The sequence below is a fragment of the Lepidochelys kempii genome, chromosome 3 (genome assembly GCF_965140265.1).
Source record: "Lepidochelys kempii isolate rLepKem1 chromosome 3, rLepKem1.hap2, whole genome shotgun sequence".
Taxonomy (NCBI): domain Eukaryota; kingdom Metazoa; phylum Chordata; order Testudines; family Cheloniidae; genus Lepidochelys; species Lepidochelys kempii.
In genome coordinates, this window is record NC_133258.1 from 82923150 (window position 1) to 82946447 (window position 23298).

A 23298-nucleotide genomic window follows, 5' to 3' on the forward strand; every position below is an offset into this window, starting at 1 on the left:
TTTGGGGGGGGGGTAATTTTGGATGTATAGACTTATGACTTAGGCACCAATCTAATCATGTCTTCCTTAGATCAGGTTAGACCAGGCCAGTGGAACTTGTGAAACAAATAGCATCTGTGTCAGTCCATTTGTAAAAGACTGCTCTGATAAAACATACGGTTCCTGTACATGAAAATATAAATTCCAGTTACACAACATACTTGTTAAAAGAACAATCTATTGTTCCCAAAAGTAAAAATATAAAATACGTACATCTAATGGAACTTCGGTGTTGTTTGTCTGTTAAAGGAATAAACTTGTGAATACATTTAAGAAGTTATTGGATTTATAAACAGCATGTTTTCTGTTATTTAAGAGAGATAGAAACCATTACGAAGCTAAAAACAACTCCAGACAAAATCTGCTCTTGGATCCACATGTGGCTCCTGCAAAGTCAGAGTGGGTTATGTATGCACATTGACGTAATAGGTGTGTATATAACATTGAGGGACAGAATCTGTCCTGACCATGAGGTTTGATCTGCAGTCCAGTTGCTGGGATGGAAGTTTGCATCTCAGGCAATCTCTGCCTTCCAGCTGTTGCCAAACCAGTAGAGATGTTGACTTGCCTTGAAGAAATTCACAACCAGTCCTCAGCCAGATAGTCAAGATGGCCTGATTTGGAAGGCTATTGGTTAAGAACAAAAGGGATAACTCTGGGATTCCCTCCATTTGCCTTTCTCACCAGAATCTTAATAGTCTTTTTAAAGAGAAACTTTGGGTGTCTTTTGTTGGCAAGTACCATTTCTGTGCCAGCCATATTCATTCCTATGCTCTGTGCAAGAGGAGGAGATAAGTTTCAGAGAGGATGCAAGTTATGATGTTGAGGGGGGTTGCACCCTTACAGTGAAATCCTGGCTCCATTGAAGTTAATGGCAAGACTCCCTTGCAAGACCAGGATTTTACCCTAATGTCTGGTATCAAGCAGCATTAAAGTCCTGGAGAATCTTTTCTGTCACAGTTCTGCTATAAGCAGGGAATGGAAGTCAGGAATGTAAGAGTGGGTTGAAAAAATCCCACAGCCTTTACTTGGACAAACCAAACATGCTTAGGTACTTCCTAATCATTAAGACAGAACAGTGCTTGTGGAATTTCTTGTTGTTTAATCTTTGTTCCCTTTTTTGTTAAAAGATTGATATTATTTTGTATTAGTTGGCTTTCCTTGGGGAGAAGGGAAGTGGACTAGACCAGCAGAGAATTCCATGCTGGTCTTGTCGTCAAAGACAGAACTCCCTCCCAAACAAATAATGCTTGTAGGACAGAACATTAAATCTGGGGATAAAATCAATTTGCTGCACTCCTTAATTCAACACAAATGCATCAGCAGTACAGTAAGTGACTCATTTTGCAGTGATCTTTGAGTGGTGAAACTCTTACGTGCAACGTCTCCTATTCAGGCATTTTGTTTTCTAATTCTCCACTCCTCATTCCCAGAAACATGAATAATGCATCTTTTAGTGGAGAGATGGAAATGTTCCCTGAGACACAACATGAGGGGTAGAGCATTCTGTAAATTGAGTGCTGAGTATAGCATTAGGGATAGGGGAAATAATTCGCTTGAACTGTTGCTCACCCGGCAAATTAAACCCAAAAGTTTTGATCAAGGTCAGATAAGGTCACTCCCTCTTTTTGACTTCCATTGGAGCCCCAAGTCCCTTCTCCTCTGTAATCTACTCTGTTCTCATTTCCCTGCCTTTGAAAGACCCTTTTATAGAGCTCCGCAGCTCTAGAAGTTCCCTAAGCTGGGGTCTGGACATGACAGAATTAAAGTCTAACTTGCTCTGGAATACATAACATGTTCTGAGGTGCATTAATCTGGAGCATGTGAAAATTACGTTTTGGGAGTCTTGGAAAACAACATTTACCAAAAATCTAAGGGGAAGTGGCCAGCATCTCTAAACCAGGTAAAAATCAGGGCTTGATTCAGAGCCTGTTTTAGTCAATGGAAAGCCAGCCATTGACTTTATTGGGCTTTGGATCAGGCTTCAGGTGAGGAAGGTGGTGTTTTTGGGGTGGAGAAGGGGTGCAGTTAAACCTTGGCCTAAGGCTCAGGCCCTGTGACTAAGTGGAAAGAGAAAACTACCTTTCTACCCTTAAGTTGATTTGCATTCAGACTGAAATATGAATCAGACCTGATCTTCATTTTCATAAAATTCAGTGAGGAAAATCCCATTTTTGAGTGTCTTTCTATTGTATACAGACCCAAATATAAAGCACTGCTATAACACATAAAATATGTGTGGTGCAAATGTGACTCATGTATTTTATTAATATAAATGTAATGTAATTAATCTCCTATCCATATGGCAGGTGGTGTTTTCATTAGGAAGAGAATAATCTGAGCTATAGGCTCAATGGAAGGGGGATGGGGATGGAGGAGATTCAGGTCATCTGCTATGGGTCCATAAATAGAAACTAACAAGGGAGTCCTTTCTCCCCTTGCATACAAAAACCTGTAAATCTGTTGCCTTTATTTTTCCATGAACAGATTATTCTTGAGTTTGGGATCTAGTGTATTAATTAAACCTTTCTTGGAATCATGCAGTATAACTCCTCATTTGTGGTGGTGGGTGAAGGGGCAGTTTGGGGGGGGAAATAGATTTTATGTAAGAGAATGAAAATTTAAACCAATATGGACAGGGAGATGAGATTAATACCAAATTTTCAAAGTTGTTTATACCCACAGATAAAGTATTATCTGAACAAAAGCATAGATTATTTAAAAAGAAAAGGAGTACTTGTGGCACCTTAGAGACTAACCAATTTATTTGAGCATGAGCTTTCGTGAGCTACAGCTCACTTCATCAGATGTTTACCGTGGAAACTGCAGCAGACTTTATATACACACAGAAATCATGAAACAATACCTCCTCCCACCCCACTGTCCTGCTGGTAATAGCTTATCTAAAGTGATCAACAGGTGGGACATTTCCAGCACAAATCCAGGTTTTCTCACCCTCCACCCCCCCACACAAATTCACTCTCCTGCTGGTGCTAGCCCATCCAAAGTGACAACTCTTTACATAATCAAGTCGGGCTATTTCCTGCATAGATCAAGGTTTTCTCACATCCCCCCCACCCCCATACACACACAAACTCACTCTCCTGCTGGTAATAGCTCATCTAAACTGACCATTCTCCAGGTTTAAATCCAAGTTAAACCAGAACATCTGGGGGGGGGGTAGGAAAAAACAAGAGGAAACAGGCTACCTTGCATAATGACTTAGCCACTCCCAGTCTCTATTTAAGCCTAAATTAATAGTATCCAATTTGCAAATGAATTCCAATTCAGCAGTTTCTCGCTGGAGTCTGGATTTGAAGTTTTTTTGTTTTAAGATAGCGACCTTCATGTCTGTGATTGTGTGACCAGAGAGATTGAAGTGTTCTCCGACTGGTTTATGAATGTTATAATTCTTGACATCTGATTTGTGTCCATTTATTCTTTTACGTAGAGACTGTCCAGTTTGACCAATGTACATGGCAGAGGGGCATTGCTGGCACATGATGGCATAGATCACATTGGTGGATGTGCAGGTGAACGAGCCTCTGATAGTGTGTCACTTCCAAGATCTTTATTTTTTAAAAATAAATTTGTGTCAGAAAGAAATTCAGTTTTATGTATACAATGAGTGGGATCGATATTTTCTAAACTAAATCTGATTGCTCTTTGTCCCTTTGTGTGGCATCTTCTGTTCCTGGGCAAAGTGTTCTGTGTCCACATGGAAATAAGAGAATGATTTCCTCTTTCCAAGTCCTACCAAGGCTTTTCTTGGCATAAACAGATATCAAAAGTACTAGCTTGAGCTGTGCCCTGGAAAGATACAAATGTTCTGGCCCAGTTCCAGGAATGTTCAAATGAGGATTAGGTTTTATATATTATCTGGTAATGTTCAGGACAACCTATCAGGGTTGCCAGGACAGGAGGGTGTTCACTTAGTAAAGATTGCAAGAAAAGAAGTAAACACACAAAGTTATTTTTTTAAAAGTTTTGTAGGGGTTGATTGGAGCAGTATACACTCTCTTGAAATTGCATTATCCATGCATTCATGTACCATTGACACTGAAGTACAGAAGCCTAGAGTTTGTGTGGCAGTTCTGTAAAGGAGCGGTTTGTAGTTACACAAGCTTTTTTTACTCTCAGAAAAATTTTCACCAGGTAAACTGCAGGTCAGACGAGAGAGAAGTTAAATTGCTGTTCATCCAGAGCACAGTGCAGGAGGGTCCAGAGTATAGTGTTTTAACTTATTTCTGAAAATGCACTATGACAAAATAGTTAACAGATGATATGTTTGGTGGTCACCTTTGGGAAGACCTACTATTGTGAAACCACAGTAGGAGAGGCAGTCCCTTCAAAAACAATTGGGGAGCCTAGAGCCCAACCAGTGCCATTGTGTCTATAAATACTACTTCCATGTCTGGAATCATTTTATTCCTGCCAGTTAAAGGTGCTTTCCTCCTTCCCCCGTATAGTAGTAACATTTGAAAGGGAGCATTTAACTGGTATATTCAGTTATTTGGTATTGGGAACTGATGAAACCAGGAGATAATACATAAAGTGTCCCGGGGAAATGGTTGAGTAGAATTTTGCAAGACTGTAATAACGCATGTTTGAGCCTTTTATAGACTTGTGCTTTGCTTTCAATTTAATCATGTGATTTATCCTCCTAACTTGCTCAGGTGTTATCCTGAAGAGCTAACTGTTCAATTCAGTGCAACATTCCTGACTCTCTGCCTCCTTTAGCCCACTCTGCTTAGTAGGAACTAACTGTACTTTGATAGGTGTTTATGCTTTAAATGTTACATATTTTTATTATTGTAAACAACAATCTGCTTCTCTGAATTAACCATGCCAAGGGTCTTGTGCGTGTGTCATGTAGGTCAATAGACTTGTCAAAGACACTATTGTAAATTCTGTCACTAAATCTATTGATTTTAATTTTAAAAAATACATGTTGCTCTTCAGAAGAAATACACTCGGTCATGTAGACATGATCCCAATGCAAGAGAAATGCCTGAGAGCTCTTTGTTCTACCTACATTGGCCATTAATCTTCGCTGATAAGTTTTTGCTTTGTTGGTGATCAGATGGATTAAAATCCTCTGCAGAATCAAGGAGATCTTTATTGTTAAAACACTCTCAGTGTAGTCTGGTTTTCTGCAAAAACAATAACAGCAGAAAACTTAACAGGTAGCTAATGCAACAGGTGACAGTCATCCTCTTTTACAGATCCCTCCATTTCTTTCCCACCTCAGCCCTACAGAAATATACAGAAGCCCCTGATATGATGGCAAAAGCAAGACACACATTTTTGTTCACCATTGTAATTCCCTAATGGCTGTATTCTTAGATGACATAATCACTTAATGCATGCCCCGTCTCAAGGATAAGCAGACATAATTCATGTCAGGCAAGTCATTCATCCTTTGAGATAACTAGCAACTACACACCATAGGGAACAGGGAGATAAAGATACTATACATCAGCAACAGTAGTTCAAGGTTTCAACCTCTCCACCTCCTTCCATGACCCCAGCAGTTGTCTGCAGTTGATTATTCAGCCATTTTCATTCTTCGCAGTGAATGCACTGGTAGCAGCGTGTAGAAGCAAATGCATTTTCACTTTTGGCTATGCGTTCCAGCATTGTATCAGTGAATCTGTATCTGAAAGTATGTATCCCTGGATAGTTGAGAGATTTCGTGTCCCCTCCCTGTACCCGCCCCCAATAGCTACAGTTCATAAACTGAAATCGACATCTGGAGATGCCCTGTGCTAAAAAAATGAAGAAGACAAGTGATAGGCTCAGCTAATGTTTTGTGATGACTAAGCCTAAATGAATCATTTTTATCTTCTCTACACACAAGAGCAACAAAAGAAAGAGCAAGGGCAGGGCTTTCTTATGGGATGTGAGATTGCCGTGGCGTGATTCACAATTTGTGTTGTAGCTTTTATATGTGGGGGCTTCTTTGGAGTTATTTTTTTCTTGTTTATGGTTTAATTTCTAGGGCTACTTTGCTTTGATTCAGCAACTCTAGATAGTACCTATTGTATTACTGTAACTGGTAGTCAGGATTGGGAAGTCAAATGATGGTGATGATAAAAGCAAATATCTTGCAGTCTCAGAAGGGAGTAGGAAGAGACGGAAGCATTAGTCCTGTTATGCTTGTGTTTGACATTGATGTCCCTCTCTGCACTTGTGTTATTCTGTTATCTTCAGAACTGTATTTCTGAAGAGAAACATTAAACAACTGCCAAGTAGAAATCAAAATAGTTTCACATAGTGTTCTCCATTTTAAAAAACCCAACCTGTTTAGATGAACAACACATTTTGTTTGAACATCCCAAACAAGAATTCTTATTACAAACAAATTAAAGGGATCTTTTGCCTTTAATAGCTTCTTGGCCCATATGGAGAACATCTAAGAAGAGACTGGAGAATGGAGGTCATGGGACTGATACAATGTCTCTCAATATGTAGCAGCATATTGTGTGTACATTTTCATACCCTCCTGCGTGATGTACATGAAACATAAATTATGCCCTGAAGGATACTTCACAGCTTTCTCTCTTTCAAAATTTATAAGCATTGAATTTTTACTTCTTAGGTTAATTCTCATTAAATTTCACTGTGTTATGTTTCAAATGTGGTATCGCAAAAAGAAGTGTTGGCAAGATTTTAAGAGTTTGACTGTTTTCATTTTAGTTATTATTTTCAATCGGTTTCTGTTTCATATGTGCAAGATCCCAGTAAAAATTCATTTGTATTGACATCTTGCTGTCTGTTTTATATACAGAGGGATGCCAACTAATGCACCTAATGCTTATCATCTTTTTCTTCTTTTCCAATCTCTCATTTTAATGTAAGGCATTCACATCTCAGGCTTTCTTTAAAATAAAGGCTTTCTGTCATTTGATGTAGGAGCCTCCAGTATTTCAAGTGGCCCAATGGAGGTAACAGGGCATGAACTTTAGGCATCATTCTCAAGTAAAGATGCCAGCTTTAACAGCCATTAAAGAAGGAATTTAGGAGAGGGAGAGCATTTTTTATTTTATTTTAAAGAGTATTACAGGTGGAAGAATGGGAATTGAAAAGTATGTGGTATTGTATGTTACCAGATTTTGCAAATGTATTCACATTCTTGACTGATAGCCTATTCCATCAAATTCCCTTTGAGATGCTCTTAGTGTCTTTTAATTGCATCATTTTGTATTATTAGAAGCAGTATTTGAAAGCCTCCTAATTGGCCTCCTGTGTTTAACAAATGTCAGAAAACTTAAGCATGTCATTCCTGTAATATTTAATAATCTGAAAAATATGAGTCCATCCCAGAGCCTTTAATATTATTAATGTATATTGAGAACTGTGGATGATGCCCTCTCTTGCAAAGGAACAAGACTTTTGGGCTTGCTTCATTCTTCTTCTGATTCTCCCCCTTCTGTAGTCTGTACCATTTAGTTCACTTCAAAATGTTACTCTCCTTGCAACTTGTAATTGCAATAAGCACATTTGATGATGCAGAAATAACCTATCTTGTGCACAGTTTAGCTGACTCTGGATTTTGCATGCAGGAAGTACTGCATGCGAACTTCAATCATTCTTGGCTTACAAAAGCCTGATAAGTTAAGAAACTTGGCAAGTGAGACATACTGGAGGCAAGTACAGTTCAAGGTAAGAAAGGAGGATAGGACAATTTACCATGTGACTGGGTAATAAATGTGGAAGGTGAGTGTATATATAGTATGGCACCTTAAATGGAAATCTATTAGAAAAAGCATGAAGGAGCAAAATGGGCTTTCTCAAAAATTGTTAAAATGCTGGAGGTTCTTCCTAAAGGTGCTATTAATACTCAGTTGAGACACCCTGCTGGAGTGCCCTGTAGACTCATCCAGTTAACTCAAAATGCTGCTGAGTTTTGCCTTATGTATTCTAGAATGAAAGACAGATCATCTGAGGGACAGTTTCATAAACTTTGTGCACAACACTGGACAATGCAATGTATCATTCAGCATCTTCTACACAGGATCTGTACTGGTACTTTAGATGCACATATTGGTAGGTAACATTTTATTTTGCTGTGTTTTTAATGTTATCATTAAGTGTGTAATGGAAGTGTGCAACAGATCAGAGGGATTTTTTTTATTTTGACTTCAATGCAGTTAAACTTGGGGCTGGGCAAAAATTGTCAATCAGAACTTTTTATTCAGCAAAAAAATAAATAAATGCAGATTTGGCATCACAAAATGTTTCCTAAATTCATCTCAATTTCACCAGATTGTTCACTTGGGAACAAGTCCTTTTAAAATCCCCCCCCAAATCAAAATATTTGATTTTGACATTTTTGAAAGGAAACATTTCAGTTGTTTTGAGTCAAAATTTCTTGGAACCATAGAAATGCAGAGCTGGAAGGGACCTTGAGCCCAGCCCCCTGCTCTGAGGCAGGACCAAGTAAACCTAGGCTATCCCTGACAGGAGTTTGTCCAACCTGTTCTTAAAAACCTGTAGTGATGGGGATTCCTGGGAAACCTGTTCCAGAATTTAACAGCGCTTACAGGAGGAAAAAGTTTTCCAAATATCTAACTTAAATCTCTCTTGCTGCAGATTAAGTTCATTGTCCCACCGTCAGTGGATATGGAGAACAATTAATCACTACCCTTTTAATAACAGCCCTTAACATATTTGAAAAATGGTTTCAGGTTCCCCCCTCAGGTTTCTTTTATCAAGACTAAACATGACCAGTTTTTTTAACCTTTCCTCAAAGGCCTTTTATCATTTTTGTTGCTCTCCTTTGGACTTTCTCCAGTGTATTCACATCTTTCGTGAAGTGTGGTGCCCAGAATTGGACACACTACTCCAGCTGATGTCTCACCAATGCCAAGTAGAGTGGAACATTTACCTCTTGTGTCTTATCATACTTCTGTTAATACACCTGAGCCTCCACATCCTAGTCAGTTATTCTCCATTTTATAGTTGGGCATTTGATTTTTCCTTCCTAAATGTAGTACTCTGCACTTACCTTTATTGAGTATCATCTTGTTGATTTCAGGCCAATTTTCCAATTTCTGAGGTTCATTTGGATTTCTAATCCTGTCTTCCAAAACGCTTGCAACTCCATGTAGCTTGGTGTCACCCACAAATTTTACAAGCTGTACCGTCCACTCCGTTATCCAAGTCACTAATTAAAATATTGAATAGTACCACACCCAAGACAGACCCCTGTGTGACTCCACTAAGTGCATCCTCTCGCTTTGACAGCAAACCATTGATAACTACACTTCGAGTATTCCCATTTGACCAGTTGTGCGCCCACCTTCATAGTATTTTCATAAACTCATAGACTTCAAGGTCAGAAGGGACTATTGTGATCATCTAGTACCTCGTGACCATTGCAGGCCACAGAACCTGATCCACTCCTGAGATAGACTCCTAATCTCTGGCTGAGTTACTGAAGTCCTCATCTAGACCACATTTCCCTAATTTTCTTATAAATTCATGTGGGACTATGTCAAAGACTTTATTAAAATCAACTGTATCACATCTACAGCTTCCGCCTGTCTGCTACACCAGTAACCCTGTCAAAGAAGAAAATTAGGTTGGTTTGATTAATAGATTTCCATCCGAGAAGTGAACATTGTGATAATCTAATCTGATCTCCTATATAATACAGGCCATAAAACTTCCCCAAAATAATTCTTACAGTAGATCTTTTAGAATAATATCCAATAGTGACATAAAAATTGTCAGTGATGGAGAATCCATCATGACCCTTGGTAAATTGTTCTAATGGTTAATCTCACTGTCAAAAATGTATGCTTTATTTCTAATCTGAGTTTGTCTAGCTTCAACTTCCAGCCAATGGATCATGTTGTACCTTTCTCTGCTAGATTGAAGAGCCCATTATTAAATATTTGTTCCCTACATCGGTACTTACAGATACTCATCAAATCACCCCTTAATCTTCTCTTTGTTAAACTAAATAGATTGAGCTCCTTGAGTCTATAAAGCAGGTTTTCTAATCCTTTAATCAGTATAGGTGTTCTTTTCTAAACCCTCTCCAGTTTGTCCGCGTCCATCTTGAATTGTGCATACTAGAACTGGACACAGTATTCCAGCAGCAGTTGCAACAGTGCCAAATATAAAGTTAAAATAACCTCTCTACTCCTACTTGAGATTCCCGTTTATGCATCCCAGGATCGCATTAGCTCTTTTGGCCACAGCATCACACTGGGAGCTCAGGTTCAGCTGATTGTCCAACCCAAATCTTTTTCAGAGTCAGTGCTTCCCAGGACAGAATCCCCCCATCCCGTAAGTGTGAACTACTTCCTTTGTTTTTAGATACACACATTTACATTTAGCTGTATTAAAACACATATTGTTTGCTTGTGTTCAGCTTACCAAGCGATCCAGATCACTCTGAATCAGTGACCTGTACTCTTCATTATTTACCACTCATCCAATTTTTGAGTCATCTGCAAACTTTATCAGTTATGATTTTTATGTTTTCTTTCAGGTCATAGATAAAGATGTTAAATAGCGTTGGTCCAAGAACCATCCCTCAGGGAACCCACTGGAAACAAACTTGCTTGATGATAATTCCCGTTTACAGTAACATTTTGAGAACTATCACTTAGCCAGTTGTTAATCCATTTACTGTGTGCTATGTTAACTTTATATTGTTCTAGGATTTTAATCAAAATGTCATATGGTGGCAAGTTAAATGCCTTACCTAAGTCTAAATATAATATGTTAACACTGTTATCTTTATCAGCCAAACTTGGTATCTTCTTTTGGTGAGATTACAAATTAGTTAGGTAGGCTCTATTTTCCATAAACCCCATTGATTAGAATTAATTACATAAGTCTCCTTGTAGACTTTACCAAGTTACTCCAATATCAGCTGATCCATTATCTTACTTGGATTGATAGAATGATTTGTTCTTGACAAATCCATGCTGGCTATTTCTTTTAACCTTATTATCCTCTAGGTGCTTACAAATTGATTATTTAATAATTTGTGTGAGTAGCTTTTCAGATATCAAAGTTAGGCAGACTGATCTGTAATTCCCCAGGTCCTCTTTGTTTTTTTTAGATATGTATTATGTTTGCGCTTTTAAAGATATGTATTATGTTTGCGCTTCACCAGTCCTCTGGGACCACACCCGTCCTCTATGAGTTCTCAAAGATAATTGGTAACGGTTCCAAGATAACTTAAGGAACTAGTTTAAACACGCTAGAGTGAATTTCATCAGGCCCTGCTGTCTTGCGTACATCTCACTTGTCTAAATATTCTGTAACCCGATCTTTCCCTATTTTGGCTTGTGTTTCTTCCCCTTGTTAATATTAATTGTGTTAAGTTCTGGACACAATATACCCTTTTAGTGAAGACTGAAGCAAAATAGGTCTTAAACTCCTCAGCCTTTTTGTAGTCATCTGTTATTAGATCTCCTTCCCTGCTTAGTAGAGGATATGCACTTTCCTTTGTTGTTGTCTTGGTCCTAATGCATTTATAAAACCTCTTTTTATAGCCTTTTATGTCCTTTGCTAGTACAACTCATTTTATGCGTCAGCATTTCTGATTTTGTCCCTACATACTTGTGCTATTCTTTTACAATCCTCTAGTAATTTGTCCATATTTCGACTTTCTGTAGGATTTCTTTTTGATTTTCCGGTCATTAAATATCTCCTAATGGAGCCATATTGGCTTCTTACTATTCTTCCTATCTTTCCTCTGTATCAGGATAGTTTATGGTTATGCTGTTCATATTGTCTCTTTGGGAAACTGCCACCTCTTCTGAACTCCTTTATCCCTTAGATTTTCTTCCCATGGGACCTTGCCTACCAGATCTCTGTGTTCGTTAAAGTCTGCTTTTTTTTAAAGTCCACTGTTCCTATTGTATTGCTCTCACTCCTTTCTTTCCTTAGCATCATGAAATCTGTCATTTCATGATCGCTTTAACCCAAATTGCCTTCCATCTTCAGATTTGCAACCAATTACTCTTGGCTGATTGGAATCAAGTCTAAAATGGCTGTCCTCCTGGTTACTTCCTCCACTTTCTGAAAACAAATAGCTGTCCCTAAAAGATTCCAGTAACTTGTTGGAAGTTTTGTATGTTGCCACATTATATTTCCAATAGATGTCTAGGTAGCTAAAATCCCCCATTACTCCCAGGTCTTGTGTTTTGGATATTTCTATTAGTTGTTCTAGAAGTGCCTCCTCTTCTTGATTTGTTGATCTATAGTAGACTCCTACCATGACATCACCCCTATTTTCCCCCCTTTTATCTTTACCCAGAGACTTTCAACTGATCTGTCTCTCGCCTCTTTCTGGGCCTCAGAACATGTTTTTGGTGTATAATGCAACACCTCCTCCCTTTTTTCCCTGCTTTTCCTTCCTGAACAGGCTATGCCCCTCTGTTCCGTCAGGAGGTTTATTCCACCGACTCTCTGGGATGCCAATTAAGTCATAATTTTGGTTACTTAACTAGTACTTCCAATTCTTCCTGTTTATTTCCCATACTCCTTGCATTTGTGTATAGACATCTAAGATGCTGATTAGACTTTTCCAACTGATTTTCCTCTTGTTGCTCCTATGACCCTATTGCAGTTTTCCCATGTCCCTCCCCCAGCATCTAGTCCTCCGTTAAGGGTGCCCTTTTTTATGCTTACCTGTGGGCTTTTGTCACCTGCTCCTTTTGAACCTAGTTTAAAGATCTCACTAGGTTGGTGAGTTGGTGTGTGACGATGCTCTTCCCCGTCTTGGCCAGGTGGACCCCATTTCCTTTAATTGTATTTAAAAAAAAATCAAAATCATTTAAGAATGTTCAAAATATAAATTAAACATTTTGTTTGACCTGAAATGAATTTTTTTCCAACTTTTTGGTTCACCGGAAATTTTGGTTTGTGACCTGAAACAAAACTTGTTTTGAGAATTGTCAAAATTGCCGTTGGACCAAATAATATGTTATTTGTCCAGTTCTAGCTAAAATCTTGGGAGAAGGTTGTGCTTTTTCCCTTTTGCAGGTGAACTGCACTCTCTGTCCCTCCCCCCCCCCCCCGACACACAAACACATACACACACAAACCCTGACCTACCTACCAATAAAATTTGCCAGGTGCAGATAAAAGGTTGTCACAGCAGCCATGCCCTCTGGACCTCTAGGAAGCATTATGCCTGGCTGAGTCACAGTGTTTTCCAGAGCTCTCACAGGGCCAGTGATCTCCTTCACTATCCCCAACAGGAGCTGTACATTTGAAGCACAGTAGAAGTTTCAACCTTAATGCAACGTTAACATAGTTCTTCATATGTACTTGGTATTAATGTTGTTCTTGGCATGTAGTTCTTTTCATTATAGGCTACTGAAGCTAACTGCTGCTAAAGAGGGGAACAATAGATTAGATTTCCCAAGGTTCTGAGTTAGTTATAGAGGAGATCTAATAAGGATTGGAGTGAGTGTTCTGCTTTCTATGGATCTTGGAACACAGTAATCTTTAAAATGTTAGACTTGCATAACAGGGCAGCTCTGAAGAAGGAAGTCATAGGTTGAGGACTCTTGAGTATTGTTTTTTCCTGAATTGGCCCTAGGATAGAGGTAGAATCTACTGGGAAGATTGTATCTGTTGGGACCTGCAGTCAGTTCAGTATCTGGTAAGGCTCAAGGTACAGGTCACAGGTTTATGACTTAGATGAAAATGATCTTTGTACAAGGGTTTGCAGTGATTTTTGTACAAGGGTTCCCCTTATGCTACATGCTTTCATTTGCAAGTACTTTTATGTCTATCTTTTGTAAAGATTTTTGCCAAACTCGTTAGGACATTAAAATTAGCATTAGTTGCTTAAAACAAGATGAATACAAATGTATCCAATGTAGCTATCTTAGGAAAGCTCTGTAATTTTAATGCCATTTGTCAGTTGTTTTTAGGAAGGCTATCCATAAGCCAAAAATAGAGAGGGCAAAATTCAAATAACTGCTTATGGACTGATTAAAAAAAGATTACTACTAGAAGTTTTTGGAAGATTCAGTATATTCTATAGTTACACTATATGTAACTTAATGGGAGTCACATAATGTGTTTAGTTCTATAAAAAAAATAAAAAAATTGGGTATGTTAAAATGTCTTTCTGTTTGTTGAGAAATAAAATATTAAATAAGCAAGTGCCCTCTATGTTGTTACTTTGTAACACCGTATGAGAATATTACATTTGGATCTAAAAATGTTTATGAACTGTACAGTGAGTTATTGTCTGGCTCTTAGAGAACCAAGGCAGAGTTTAATGCTGGAAGTGACCCGATTCAGGAAAAAACTTAAACATGTGATTATGATCATCCCAGTTCAGGAATGTACCTAAGCATGTGCTTAATTTACATTCACTTCAGTGCGATTTAAGCACATACTTAAAACTAAACATGTGCATAAGTGCTTTCCTAGGTAGGCATCTTTTTCTGAATCCAGGCTGAAAAAGAGAAAGCTACTTCAAAAATTTTAGCAACTTCTTTTAATTTGAGTAATTTTTTACACATGGAAAATTATGGAAGCATTGATTCCTTTGGGTTTGATTTTCAAAAGAGCCTAAGGGAGTTAAGTGCCCAAATCCTATTGAATTTCAATACATCGAGAACTCCCTGAGGCCCTCTTGAAAGACCCAGCCTTTGTTTATATAGTAACAAATCAACCTGTGCTGCTTATTGCAATATGTTTTCTCCATACCACACTGACACTTACCTTGATGCTCGTCCTTGGTTACCACATAAAAGGCTATTTATCTCCTTACCTTTTTGTCCAGTATTTCCAAATACTTGTATGTTTTTGTTGGTTGAAATATTTTTGTGGGACTCTAGGCCACATCAGAATCTTCAAGCTTCTTTAACATGTTAACAAACATTAATAATTGCAGCCCAGAGAGAAGTGTGGAGGTAAGAGAGATGAAAGATAACTAAGTGAGCTGTAGCTCACGAAAGCTCATGCTCAAATAAATTGGTTAGTCTCTAAGGTGCCACAAGTACTCCTTTTCTTTTTAGTGCCAGTTAGTTTCTCACAACTGAAGTGCCTTTTGTAAGCCAGTGAGGTCTGGGTGGGTTTTTTAGTTGAGATGTGCCTGAACCATACCTCCCAATCGAAACAAACTGGAAAAATTGGCTCTGGATCTGAACTTTGCATCTAACCCCTTTCTCTTTTCCAAGATAAGCCAAAACCTTGATTTCAAACACCCATGAACTTTGGGAAAGTGTGTGCTGCATTTGAACTTTGGGTGCTTGGCCCACCTATACTTTTTGTTTAGTTTTTATGGTGCCCAGTAAGAGCAGTGACGGTCACTTCACAGTGGATATGTCTTTTAGTCACTGATAAACTTCTCAGTATTTCTTAGTAGGTGTGCATTACATCTGGATAACTACAGAATATGATACCATTGTGAGAGAAGGTGCTGTAGAAATTTGAAATTAATGCTTTTAGAAGAGAAGAGGCAGCAGGCTTTGGAACACAGTGGGGTTATTTAAATTAATCCTTTTTAATTTGAGCCAAAGCCATGATAAAATCATAGTCAGCATTAATTAGCCCCAGACATTATAAAAGCATAGTGCAGTCATCGTTTTTAAAAGGTACGAGGCTCTTGGGGTCTATTGACCATGGCATGCAATCTCAATCCAAATTGAAGGCAAACTAGATCAAGGCATGTTGCATGATGGGAACTAGAGTATCTCTGAAGTGACTTCTGTATGAAAAATGACAGTGACAGCAATGTTCCCTGCTGCTGGGAAAAGTTTGAAAACTCCTCCGTTAGTCCTTTCATGTACATATACAAAAACACCGCTAAATTCATATAACAGCATCTTGTCACGTGTAATTTTTATTCTTTATTAGAGAACCAGAATCTAAACAAACATTTTTTTGGCCTGGTCCTTTTATCGTATTAAACCACTCTGGGAGAGATTTTTCAAAGACACAAATGAGAATTAGGCACCTAACCTTCACTTACTTTCAGCGGGAGTCAGTCACCTAACTGTCCTTTGTGCCTTTGAAAATCTCCTCTTAGGTTTTTGTCTTAGTGAAAACCTTCTCAATTCATGTATAAAAAGATTCATAAGTCTTTAAGAAGCCATATAAGTTCTTTGGGTTGAGGCTCTTGTCTTGTTAATATCTGTGAAGGTCTTAGCAGACAAATTAAACATAAATAAATTGAATACTGGACTTAGTTGCAGATTTATTGGATTTTTTTTTGAGTCGCACGTCTGATTGAAGGGAATGAAGCAGACAAGAGAATCATTTGATATTTTGCCCCTTCGCCTGTTTGTTTCTTCTTTCAGAGTTTCAGTTGTCAGAACTCTATCTCTACCACACTGCTGCACAAGGCCAGTATGTGGCTCGGATATCTCAACTAACGTCTGTGCAGAGCAGATTACAAGAAAAATTTTGCTGACTGGGATTTTTTAAGATGAGTTGTACCTATGCTAGTTTAGTACGTGTGTGTTCTGTTTTTCAGCTTATTTTTCATTTTCCCCAGGTCCTGGCCATGCAATAGTCTGTATTCACAACTTGTTCATTTTTTCTTTATTTCATCTTTCTGATGTTTGTGACTTCTTCCTAAGCCTCTATTCTTTTGCAGTTCCACTGCAACTCCACTTCTACAGCACCAAACTGTGATACATTTCTCAATTTTTTATTTACTTTGTTAATCAAAGTTGACCTGTGCTGTTACATCTTGGGGGAGGGGGAGTATTGACATTGGGAAAGAGTTTGAGAGTGTTTAAAAAAATTTTTACCACATGGGTAATAAGCAGTTTTCATATAGTTAGGAGGAAAGTTGTAAAAGTCTCTTTATATCAGACTGTTTTAAAGGAAAGAGCCATGTTGAAGGGAGTGAAGAGCATTTCAAATGATATTATCTTCACTTCATATCTTGCATCTTTTCCTGTCCGTTTCTAATCCTACTCCTTGAAAGCAGCATAAAAACTTAATTTGCTCTAGTTTGGTGTTATGTTAAAGTCAGTGTCAAGTGAAAATGTTTAATAATTTAAAATTTGCACATGGAATATCATTGCGGGTTGTTGAGGTTTTTTTTAAGTCTGAGGCTGTATGTTTAAACATTTAGTTACTTCCAAGAATCCTTGGCATAATAGGCCATGTTCTACTATTGCTCTGCATCTTGAACTCCTATTGTTGTTTATAGGAGCTGTGTCTAAAGGCTTAGGGGAGAATAGGGGCCATTGTATTTTTATAGCTGTTTTTTGGGGGTTTATTTTGTTTGTTTGTTTGTTTTTTGATGTGCAAGTTTGGATTTCCCAGCACTAATGCAGTGACTAATCACCACTGAATAACTGCTGCATAGCTATTTCTGCACCTGATTCCCAAGGGTAAAGTGGTTGGAATAATGGATTATTCCAAGTTTGTATTTTTACATGACACCTTCTATATGCTGTGTGCAGAGTTTATTTTTGTTTTTTAACTAAGAAGTAAATCAACTGTGTGCTGATTTTTGTGCTGCAGGCAATTTCATTTAGAGTTTTTCGTGCTCACAATTGCATTCAGTGTCAAGTCTGACCTTTTCAAACTTACTGTAAATTAAGTTGGGTGGGGAACAGAAGGGTCTAACAAGACAAAAATCATTGTGTCTTAGGCATGTACTGAAGTTTATTTATCCTTTCTTTACTGGAACTTGGAAAGCATGCCAGGCTGCCTGAAATACAGGGGAAACACACAGTGAAATCTTCAATAGTTATTAATATGGAAGCTCTTGATATGATGGGCATCTCAAGTACATTTCGGTCAACACATGTGCAGGTGTTAAGCACAAGATTATACAATTCATCTGAGAGGTTTTAATACAGCAACAAATAAATGCAAGGAAATAGTGGATTCCTTCTTTTTTTGTACCTCCTTTCCATCTTTTCTACCCTTCTTCCATTTTTTTCTTCTTTGTATTCTTCTTTCAAGAACAGTGCTGGAGGATGGGGAAGGATATGAAAACAATATGAACTATTGATGGAACTGCTGATTTTAATAGCACTTCACCTACTTCCATGCTACTTTTAGAATTCACTTTTTACACAATACTTTTTTTTTTAATGAAAGTGTGTAATAGCAATGCAGCTACAAATTGCTGCCATGATAGATGGAAGAACATGATACAGTTTTAGGACTACTTAGTACAAAAGGTAATTCATACTCATAATATTATATACTAAACTAATAAACAATCAGATTTTAATGACATCTCACTGTGAATTATTTTCCAGTGCTTATCAGCAAAAGATTAACATGGTGTTTGAGCTGCAGTTTCAGCTTGAAAGGGCAGTGTGTAGATCCTTCATCTTCATGTTAATGAAAGGACACTGTATTCACACTGATTCCTTATTGGTATGATATGATGGTAAGAAAACATTCAGCAGATTCTTCATCAGTAATATGATCAGCTTTTAGTACCAATTAAACCTACATTTAGCTATTGATTCACCCCTGAATAGTGTGAGCATTGCATCCTCTCTACGTCCAATGACTGCTGAGCCCAACAGTGATTCACACCAAGGGAAGGCAAGCAACCCTTCTCCAGAAGTTTTGACAAGTATAGGCAGCTTAATTTTGTGGATTGGAATGTAGATGTAGTTTAATCTTGTGCATGGAGCTACAGCAGAGGCTTCCTGGGGAATGAGTTGAATCATTTTTATCCCTTGAATGTGCGGGCCATGTCCTTTAGTGGTCACTGCCACCAACTTTTGGGGCAGTGCTGGTCAGCGCCACCCTCTGGCAGAACAGAGGTTTCGTATTACTTGAGTCAGTGCAACCCCTTTCCTTGCTGACTTCCCACCACTGGGAGCCTCCTGCCCTTGGCAGAAGCTGACCTAACTTAGGGCTGAACTTTTGGCCTTTAGTTTTTTCTTCAGTCACTATGGAACCAAGGGCACATGTTCCTTTTTGGCCAACCCTTGACATCCTGCCTTGCTTTGTAGTAAATGTATACTCTTCAGAATCTGAGATTGCTTGATGTAACTTCAGTAGTTAAGAGACTTATCAGAACATCCCCCCACAAACACCAGCTCATGCCTTCACCCAATGTATGCATGCACATACACACACAGGGTACTGGAGTTACAATCTATTCCTACTCATGCCTAAAAAGCACTGTCCTAAGATGGGTCCAGAGTTGGCACAGGTAGGCAAACTTTAAGTTCAGTGCTCCCATAAATGGTGGTGCACACTGGTCAGTTAGTCTGTGTGTATCATGTATTCCGAGAGCAGAAGGGAGGGATACTGCTGAAAAAACGGCCAACAGGAGGGTGTTGGGGACGGGGTTGGAATCCACTTCATATTACCCTTTCTTCCACCCTGTAAGGATCCAAGCGTGCCGGTCTAGACCCTGGGCTGTGGGTGACCTGGATCTCTGACATGTCCTGCTTGCCACCAAGGAAGATGGACAAAGCAACATCTCTCCAGTCCTGGTACACCAGGCCCCATGGGAAGTCCTGTTGGAGCACCCAAGGCCTGCAGCTGCCTGATTGGCTCACTCCTGCTACTTAAGCCAGGAAGTGACTCAGGTGGGCTGTCCAATCAACTGTGAAGACTTGCTGCAGCAGCTGGAGCACCACCACTACCATCACCACCACCATCATTGGACCCTGCTCTTGCCTGCCTACTGCAATCTGCAAACCCTGTTCCTGGTCTGCTCCTGGCTTCCCTCTGCTCCTAACTCCCACCTTGCCCCTGATCCTTGCCTCTCCTCTGGTTCCTGCCCTGAGGCCTTGCTTGTAATCATTGGCTATCATTTCTGGCTCTGACCCCTGGCTCTGAGTCTGGCTCAACCCTTCGCTCTGGCATTTGGTGTCTGAGCCTGGTGCCGATCGTCAGCTTTGAGTCCTGGTTCTGGTCCATGACTCTGGCTCTACCCCTGCTTCTGGTAATTGACAGCTGACTCTGGTCTGACCCCCACTTCTGTTTGCTGGCCTGCCTGCTCCACCCACTAAACCTGAATTCCTGCTCTGACCACTAGGCAAGATTGCCTACGTCTCAGTTCCTAACGCACCCTTTCATTAGTTACTACTTCTGCTAAAACCCTGTTGTTCTTCCCCCTCAGCATGTAACTTACACCTGCTTACTAGGGTTGTAATTTACACTATTTATCTCCCTCTGAATCTGGTTCATAATCTTTGCTTAAGATATTAAAATAGTGATACATTGTACCCTTGACTAATTAGAGCTCCACAAACAGGTCTCTGATAAGACTGTGTTTAATAAAGACTTTTGTTGCAATGAGCTTTATTGATTATATTGAGATTTAACTTGCTTTTCTATGCTATTGAGAGAGTGGGTTATTTTGCATCATGCATTTTGAATTGAATTCTATTCTGGCAGTAGATTGGAAGTGCTGTGCAGTGGAGAAATAATTGGGGGTAATACATCTCTTGTTTTCCAAAGTTAGAGTCTAAAAAAGCAGCTTTATGCTGTTGGCTGGAAGCAACACAAAGATAGAGTAAAATAACTGGTGTAGAAAGTCTAAACTTTGAAACTAATGCCAAAAATAAAATCAACCTACCTTTACTTTTTCCACCCTACATAGACGTTTCCAACCACATCAAGTAAAAAGGCTGAGTGGGTGTATTGTGTTTCTTACTAAGTTATACATCGTACATTAACTGGTATGTTTGTTTTGTTCCTGCATTAGTTTTAAAATGCTTTTGAGGATAGGGAAGATTATTTTAGAGAGATTGTCACATTACATATCTGATGATGTATCTCTTTTCCTGATTTTGGGGAGAGGGCTACGAAAGACAGTGATTATTTTTGTGATTTTTTTCCCCCTCCTCCCATACAGTTTTGATTGAAGGGTAAAATTGTGGGAGTACAGAATTCAGTGTCAAGGTATTACCTGCTATCAGAGGTGGTGTGAATGTTTTCTGAGCTCATGTTTATCTACAGCAACTGTCAAATGGTAACCCTGTTTGTACCACCCACACTAGAACCCAAATGGGGTATCATCAAACAGATACAACCCATACTTTCTAGGGACCACATCTTGAAAATCTTTCCTGAATCCCCTCTTCTGGCCTTCGAACAACTCCCCAGCTTTGCCAAGCTCATCATCAGAAGCAAGCTCCCCACAAACTAGGACTCACCAACTCAAAGCGACACTAGACCCTTTCAGAACAACAGATGCAAAACCTGCAGACATATATCCTGCTATAATGTTCCATACACCACCGCCACAACACACCCTTCAAGATCCCTGGGTCTTATACATGTCTATCACAATATGCAGTATAACTCCTCCAGTGCATCAGATGACCCAGCAACAACCAGTCAATAACTACGCTTTCAAATGAACTCACACAGAAACATGATATAGGACAAAACACCCTATCATCCGTGGGCGAATGCTTTCCACAAAGTGATCGCTGTATATCTGACCTCTCAGTCCTCATCCTCAAAGGAAACTGCACAACACCTTCAAAACTTGAGTTGGGAACTTAATTTAATAACTCTGCTAGACACTAAAAACCATGGATTTAACAAAGACACTGGTTTTATGGCTCATTACAACAATTTGTAACACACCCTACTGCCTGCTAACTTTTAATTGCCCACTTCATTTTAAGTGATCTCCTGTAGCATAAGTGAACTTCTTATACTTAACAAACTTTCCCAACTTGTATTAAGCTTAGACATTCTGGTTAACTTCCCCAGACCTGAAGAATAGCTCTATGAAGCTCGAAAGCTTATCCTTTCCAACAACAAAAGTTGGTCCAGTAAAAATAGTACCTCACCTACTTTGTCTCTCTCTTATGGTACTTAAGTCATTTTATATAGATAATAGCAAACTTTCTGGGTGGGTGCTCCCTCCCCATCCCCTGTGGGGGCTGATCTGGGCCCTGCCCCCCCCATCCCCGAATGTTCCTTTGTGCCCCTCTAGGATGGCGTGCCCCACAGTTTGGGGACCTCTGGGCTAGGGGTTGGGTTGAGACTACTGAGAACAATTTAACTTTACAGGTGAATGATGAGTATGACTAAGTTTGGGAGCAGTATGATCCAACTACTTGCAGTACAAGAGTATTTTGGCCACAGCATTTTAAGGGCTTGCCTATGTAGGGATACTCAGGAAAATTAATCCAGATAAACTAAAGGTGTGAATTTAAACTGCATTAAATCCCTGTGTGGACATTCATACAGAATTGAAGTGGTCTTAGTTTGGTTTTGTTTAACTAATTAATTTAGCATAGACAGAGTTAGCTAAGAACAATTCTAGCAACCTTCTACAGATGGTGATAGACATTTGTAGACCATGTAGGTGGAGAATTTTAGGACCACTGCAAGATTTCTGCCAGTATGAACAAAGTTAGGAGCTCAGCTGAGAAGAATGTTAGTGGATTTAGAAACATAGGACAAAAGAGACCTTGTTACCTTGAAGGATTTTAGTCTTTTAAACATTCAGTTCAGTCTTAGGATATTAAAGTAGATAGGAGGCAAGGAGACAGGAGATTAGATATGTAAGAGAGTGAGTCACTTTAGATACAGCATTGAGAGTTATCCACATGAAGGTAACCAGTTAAAATATTTTCCCAGAAACTTTACAATAAACTCTCATTTCTAGAGGGTTTCCATGTTAGAGGTAATATTTTGGGGTGGGGAGGGGGAGGTAATGTTTTATCAGTTTGTGTATGGTCTTCTATTCTTCTTACCATCCAACCACCCCTCCACCTCACAACCCAAAGGTTTATTGTATCATTGTGGTGATAAGGTGAATTGTTTTTTACTCATATCACACCAGTTTTTATGTGGAGGGGCATTCCATCTGTACTTCTTTGTCACTTCTCTGACCTCATGCCAATTACTGTAGTTGTACTCTTCCCCCGCCCCCAGTTTTGGATCTTTTTTTGCCTCACTAAGGGTGAAGAGTAGCAGTAATGTCCAGTTTTAAGGATCCCACTTGGCTGTTCATGAGTTGGAGTGACCACATTTCTGATGTAAGGGGATCTCTTCAGGAGCTAAAGGTTTACTCTGTTTTTTTTTTTCCTAGACAGCCATGCCCTTGAGTAATTTTTGAATAGAGGTATTTTTTTCTGAAGGTCAGGAGGAAGATAAAACATAATATATGTACTTATTCTGGCTTTTGTCGCAGGGAGTATACCTGAGTAGGACAAGTTTCTGCCGTAACTAGGGTAGCTGGATTCCTTCTTTGAGTTGACGTTTATCAATTTGTTGTCTAGTCATTTGATGTATTTTAATTACTGTACATGCACCAGAGGCAACATCTGATTTTGTTAAATAAATAAATAAATACAT

The 23298-nt window shown here is 39.0% G+C and overlaps 1 protein-coding gene across 8 annotated transcripts in view; it reads left to right on the forward strand.

Moving 5' to 3' along the window:
- The window catches only part of FOXO3 (forkhead box O3), a 153085-nt gene that overhangs the window by 68099 nt on the left and 61688 nt on the right, over window positions 1-23298 (forward strand). Inside the window, exon 1 of one of the 8 annotated variants that reach the window (XM_073336947.1) lies at window positions 3579-8088. The exons of the other annotated variants lie outside the window; for them this stretch is intronic. Within the exon in view, the coding sequence (XP_073193048.1) occupies window positions 8077-8088 (12 nt within the window). The 5' untranslated portion in view covers window positions 3579-8076. Of the gene's footprint in view, window positions 1-3578; window positions 8089-23298 lie in introns of those variants that run through there. 8 annotated transcript variants of the gene reach the window in all.